At 32.6% G+C, this 6812-nt stretch overlaps 1 protein-coding gene across 1 annotated transcript in view; it reads left to right on the top strand.

Moving 5' to 3' along the window:
* The window catches only part of LOC132736075 (insulin-degrading enzyme-like), a gene marked incomplete at its 3' end in the record, with an annotated part of 30067 nt that extends 25226 nt beyond the window's left edge, over positions 1–4841 (top strand). The window contains exons 20-21 of the mRNA XM_060723141.1: positions 627–747; positions 4744–4841. Of these exons, the coding sequence (XP_060579124.1) occupies positions 627–747; positions 4744–4841 (219 nt within the window). The remainder of the gene's footprint in view (positions 1–626; positions 748–4743) is intronic.
* Positions 4842–6812: the final 1971 nt, after the last annotated feature.

Genomic DNA, 6812 nt, shown 5'->3' on the forward strand with positions numbered 1-6812 from the left:
CAGCGTGAGCCCTGACTATGAAACAATACTGTATTCTTTTCCTATCGTCATGTACCTTACCTCTGTATGATTCAATGTGTAAAATTTCAAGACTGAATAAAGATTTGCTTTTTCCTTTCTTCTCTAAACTTGTGTCTTTAATCTCTAACAATAGTTTTTTTTTTAAAGAATTTTAAGTCCCTTTATACAAACTGAAAAACTTAAATAGAAATAATATATGGAATTGCATATTATTATGTATTGTGAGCAGAAAAATTGTAAAAAGAAAAAACATAATCCAGAAGTGAAAACAAGTTTGTATAGACATATGTATAAGTAAACTTTTTTCTTGAAATGAAATCATATAAGTACATAAATTCTGATTCAATGGCAGATAACTCCAACAGTAAGATCAGTGACTCCCAATTTTTCTTTTGCTCAAAATATTTCTGTCATCACATTCTAACAAAATGCTAAGTTTAAAGAAATTCTATTGAACAGTTTTTAAATTCTGCCTATATATCTATATGAAAACTCCTGAACAACGTCCTTAAGACTATCAAAAGTATGCACTGTAGAAATATTGAATTTTAGTATGACTGTAAAAAATGCATTGACTGTAACAATGCTTAATTGTATCATTACAGTATGGTCGAGGTCTGAAGAACTTTGTGGCTGAGCAACCTCACCAACATGCTGTATATTTTACCTCAGTTGTCATGTCAGAATTACTGTGGACTCAGGTTGAACTTCTGAACAGTCTAGAAGGTTTGTATTTTGTTGGTCTTCTTCTGATATATTGTTGTGATTGTGTTTGAATATTGTTTTAAGTATAGTAACCCTTTAAGAGACTCCACTGAGTTTGTTTGTTCTTTTTGACATGACGGGACTGGAAATAACTTGTCGAGAATAATGTTCCATTTTATGTAGGTCTAGACCAATAACTTGTGTGCAAAATTTCAGATCAATTGCTCACTCCGTTTTTCCAGAATAATTATTCTAATTGTGAAAAATGACCCATTTTTGAAAAAGGTTGGAATGCTTTTCACTCAAATTGAGCTAGAATAGCTCAAAAGTGAAAACTGAGTATATTTCTTTATAAGCTTTTGCATATCCCCCGCTAATCTATGTAAGAAATTCAATTTTTATTTTTTTATTTCTTTTTTTTTTGGCCCTCAGTGGAAGTCCTTGAACAAATGAAGAAAAATCCATCTTTCTTTCTAGACAATACCATTTATCATTTTGAGGGGAAAATTCCAAAACATTTAGTGACTGAACAGCACAAATATTTGTCTGCACTTGTCACATGGGTAGAAACAGTTGCCATCAGCAGGTCCTTAAGGGCTAAATTTACAAAAGCCGTGACCTTAAGTAAATGTAACAGTGTTAAAAAACCATGTGCAACTAAACTTGGGCTGAACTTTATATAAGTTCACTTGCCTGACAAAATTTTTAGTCTCGGATTTAAGGTTTGTGGCTATTATTTGTATCAAGTTTGTGGAATCATGTTCCGTCACTCTACTTGGCATGTTGTTTTATTTAGAAGAAGAGTTATCCATCCTAGTATGCAAAATACAGTAAATGCTTTGTAGTGTAAGATACCTTGTTGTTGAAGTTGTTCAACTTTATTAATGAAGTTTATGGTTTCCATTATGATATCATTGTTTTGGTCTGAACTAAATCTGAGAAGGTATCATAAATCTTAAGTGTCACCGCAAAAATCTTTACCCCTACCACCCTATATATCTTAAATGCACTTGTCCGACGTCCTTCAAGGCAAAACCATTTATCAAATTTTAGGGAAATTTTTCAAATATGTATTGACATAATTGTCAGCAGTGCACACTTAAATTAAATAGCTTGGTTGTGTTAGCAGTTCTTGGTCAGCATTGGTTGCAGAGGTTAATTTATTCCCGAACCCTAGCACACTTTTCAAATATTCAATTTGAATGAAGAAATGCTTATGTATTAACAATTCATGTAACATTTTGCGTATTTAATGCAAAATTGGACTTAATTTACTATTTGTTATTACCATATCTCTGCCTCCAATAATAGGTGAGCAATGGCTATTGTAAACTAGGTGTTGTGACAGAAAACTTACTATTAGTAACTTGGTTGGTCAAAAACAATATCTTCTGTGACCAACTCCTCATTCATATATTAATGGATATAAGCCAGACTTTCACAGAATGTTCTGGTGTATTCAAAGTGGCCTACTGCCATGATCTGGAGAGTAAACTACCATTACAGTCACTTCAATAAAAAGCCTTTAATTTAGTGTGATTTGATCATTTTAGACAGACATATGAACATTTTGGGTTTTTTTTTCTTTGATTTTTGGTGTGTTTTTTTCACAGATGTAATGTTTGTGTAAAACTTTGCTCATGCAGCCTTTGTTTATTGACTGATGTTTTAAATATTTGGTAGATAAGAACCTTGGGTGGTTCTCTTATTTTTAGTAGAGTAAGAGCTCATTTATAAAGTTCAAGGTCACATGTTAATTGCTTAAAGAAGATTTTATGCTTTTTTATACATATTTTTTATATTAGCTGATGTCTTTCATATTTAGTAGGTAAATACTAAAGTTGTCCTCTAACATTGGATGGAGAAAGGGGTCACTAAGGCCAAGGTCACAAGTGTTAAAAATAGTGTTCTTTAGTTTTGCTTATACAGCTTTTATTTATTGACTGATACCTTTCACATCTGGTATATAAATATCTTTGGTAGTCCTCTATTTATGAGTGGAGTAAGCTGTCGCTTTGGTGAAGGTCAAGGTTACCATTTATAAAATACAATCTTACTGAAGTCTGATTCATTATTCAGCCTTAATTAATTGACTGATGTCTTTTGTATTTAGTTGTTATATACTTTGGGTGGAGTATGGGGTAAATTTGGTCAAGGTAGCTGGTGCTAAAATTAGTTTTTCACTCTTCTGCTTTTACTGCTTTTATTTATTCATCATACATTGACAAATGTGCAGGTTTCCCCTTAGTGATATTACTTAAGAAATAATATATCCCAAACTGTGATTTTTTATCGCTCAATTAAATCACTGGTTAGGGTTCGGATGCCAGGAATTATATCACAAGAGCGTAGCCCGAGTGATATAATGTTGCGCATCCAAACGACAATCAGAGATTTTATCAAGCGGTAAAATCATCAATTTGGAGATATTATTTCGATTCTAACACAACATCAACAAATGAATGCTGCCGTAACTGATATTAAGCTAAATTGCACCTGATTTGTTTCCGTACTTATTTTCGGCGCATCGCATTTTTAGTTGTTATGTCACATGTATATAATGATTACGTCACATGTCTAAATATAGAATGTCAGCAGTGATTTTATAGCATAATAACACACACTTTCGGTTCTTTTATGTTCAATGGGAAAATGTGGTCGTGTTAGAATTGTTTATAATAGACAGTGACCTTACTACTTTAAATTATCTTGTTTATTTGACAGTACATTGTACTTTTCTTCTTTTTATTTAGTTTTTTAGTCCCCTACCGGTTTAACCGGAGGGGACTTTAGGTTTACCCTCCGTCCGTCTGTCCGTCTGTCTGTCTGTCCGTCTGTCTGTCTGTCTGTCAGTCCGTCAGTCCGTCCGTCCACAAAACTGGATCCCGCGATAACGCAAAAAGTACTGAAAATATTTTTATGAAACTTGATATATGGATAGATGGCAGTATGGAGATTATGCACGTCTTTTTTTTTTTCTTCCTATGTTGAAAATTCTGGTTGCTATGGCAACAAATAGTCTGAAAATATGGCAAATTTAACACATAAACTGGATCCAGTGATAACTCAAAAAGTACTGAAAATATTTTTATGAAACTTGAAATATGGGTAGATGGCAGTCTGGAGATTATGCACATCTTTTTATTTTCTTCCTATGTTGAAAATTTGGTTGCTATGGCAAACAAATAGCCTGAATTTCAAGATTTCTGATTTAAAATTTTTCAGCTTTTTCACTATATGTTCTTTATTTCTTAAGGTGTTTACTTCAAACTTTAAATATAAGTTCCTGGTCATCAACCACATCATATGTGACAAGGTTTATAACTCTAGCACAAAAATATTAATATTACCTCCCTTGAACTTAGATTTTTTAGGGGAAAAAATGTTGTCTTTTTTAAATAACTTCTTTATTTCCTAATGTATCTACTTCAAACTTCATATATATGTTTCTTATTATCACTCGACATTTTTTGAGAAGGTTAAATACTCTAGCAAGACTATTTCCAGAATTATGTCCCCCTTGAACTTAGATTTTTTTCGAGAAACTGGTATTTTCACTCCAACTTCTTCATTCCTTATAGGATTTACTTTTAAATCCCACATCGTAATAATATGACAAGGTTGTATAAACATAATATGACAAGGTTGTATAAACATAATTTCCTTACTAAGCATGGAAACTTAACACATTACTGTGATATAGACAAACTTATTTTATTATGTTTTGTGGTCGATATTTTCAAATACAGACTTCATCCTCAAATTCATTATAAATGGCAATACACAGGAGTGTATGACAATTAAAGAACTTTTTGAGGGACCGGTAGGGGACTACTGTATTGCCCGCAATACTATCAAATGCTTGTTTTTTAAGTTCCATAAAAATGTGAATGAGTTTTTAGGTTTGTTTCTTTACAGTACTTAACATTGTTTTATAAGTACATTTGTGAACATAATATTTGATTATTAGTGACCAATTTTATTCACTGATTCAGATATTCCTCTTTCTTTATTCAGAGGTGACATTAGAGAAGCTTACATCATTTCTACCACAGCTGTTTTCAAAGATGCATATAGAAGGATTGGTGTATGGAAATGTAACCAAACAGGTATGTGTTAAACGGATATATCTATCTTGTCACTTGTCAGTGTAATTCTAGATCAGAAGGGATTGTTGAATTTTTAGGGATATGGTAACAGGTTCTCGGATTAATTAGATCATATACATGTATTTACATACAGGTGTATATATCTCAGATATATTAACGGTTTTTAGATAAAGAACACTTTTTGGTTTGGTGTATGAAGCTATAAGCTTATAGTGGCCGCATGGCCAAGTGGTTAACACGTCAGACTAGTAATGTAAGGATTGCTGACCTCGTGGGTTCAAACGCTGTCAAGGGGCAAGCCGTTGTTTCACATTCATTGCTTAGTACTGGTTGGTTCCAGGAACGGATTTGAGAGTGTTTCAATAAGCTTATAGCTATCAACACAATCAAACTAAAATAAATTTGTATAAACTAAAATAAGCTTATAGACACACTTTTAGAATCCATTCCAACCATAACTGAGCAATGAGTGTAAAGTGTCTTGCTCCAGGAAACAACAACTTCTCCTGATGGGGTTTGAACCCATGCCACTAGCGGTCATTAGACCTTTTGGTTTATGTTTTCATTTTGGTAATTTCAGTTTTAAGTTTATAGGAAGGTTTTTTAAGCATGTAAAATCTGATCAGCTAGGAACATTATTACATGTTGCTGGATTAACACAGCAAGACATTCCTTGTGTGAAAATGTTGTTGTATATCATACTTTGGAAATATTTAAAATTATGTTGATATATCATAAACTAGATCTGTTATTTAATTAATTTAAAATCAAATGAAATATTCGTATGCTTGATTTTGAGTAATCTGGTCCTAAAAGTGACCAAAAAGAGAGAAAAAAATAATTCAGGGGCAGAAAACTCAAAAAGTCAGATGGCAACCCCTTATTGTTTTTCATTAAAATTGTTTAGAATTATGTTTATCTTTAAGCATGCAAAGTCACCATCTAACTTTTTTGAGTTGTCTGCCCCTGAAAGTTTTATACTTGTCAGATCATTTGCTAGTCAAATAAGACCAACCTTAAAACGTACGCATAAATCGGTCAATCCCAGTTATTATAATTGTAATAAAGTGCAGTGGTGATGCTTTTAATAGGACAGAGACCAATAAAGTACAAAGGAAACATAAGTGAATTAATATCAAATAGATTATACCATGTGTCAATGATCATAACACCTTCTTTTAATTACATGATACAATCCTTTGAAGTGTAATCCTATACATAGTATAGTCGTGATTATTCAATGTGTAAAACAAGGCTGGTAAACTATATCAGTATATCTTTAAAAGGATATGTTTTATGTAAGAAATTTTGCAATATCATAGCTAATTACCACACCCATTACTGCACCAAGTCTTAATTTGAGCCGTGTAATGACAAAATCAACATAGTGGGTTTGCGACCAGCATGGATCCAGACCAGCCTGCGCATCCGCGCAGTCTGATCAGGTTCCATGCTGTTCGCTTACAAACCCTATTACAAGTACAGAAACTGAAAGCGAACAGCATGGATGCTGATCAGACTGTGCGGATGCGCAGGCTGGTCTGGATCCATGCTGGTCGCAAACACACAATGTTGGTTTTGTCATGACACGGCTCAAATACGGCTTATACAGTGGTGATAAAACTTACAGCTATAATGAAGTGCTATGACACAACATTGAACTTGATTTTTTAAAAATAAAAAAGTATTAACGCTATGTTTAAGTTACACATTAAAAAACTTATGTTTTGATGATGTCAATAAAATATCTGAGTTTGTATGCACAAACTTGTCCTTTTAAAAATAAATCCACTACCTACTTTATTTCAAGAAGGCAAACCAGCCAAAAGTTAAAAAGTCAATTTAGACTAGAATTTTTATATTATGCTTGTATTTTATTACTTATGTTTATATTTTAAACCCGATGTTAGTATTTTGGGAGTTTATTACCCAAAAAATGGGACAGTGTTATAACCCGTGGTTTATATTTTTTTTTTT

This window comes from Ruditapes philippinarum, unplaced genomic scaffold (assembly GCF_026571515.1).
Source record: "Ruditapes philippinarum isolate M1 unplaced genomic scaffold, ASM2657151v2 ctg2899_1_1_1_1, whole genome shotgun sequence".
NCBI classification, from domain to species: Eukaryota; Metazoa; Mollusca; class Bivalvia; order Venerida; family Veneridae; genus Ruditapes; species Ruditapes philippinarum.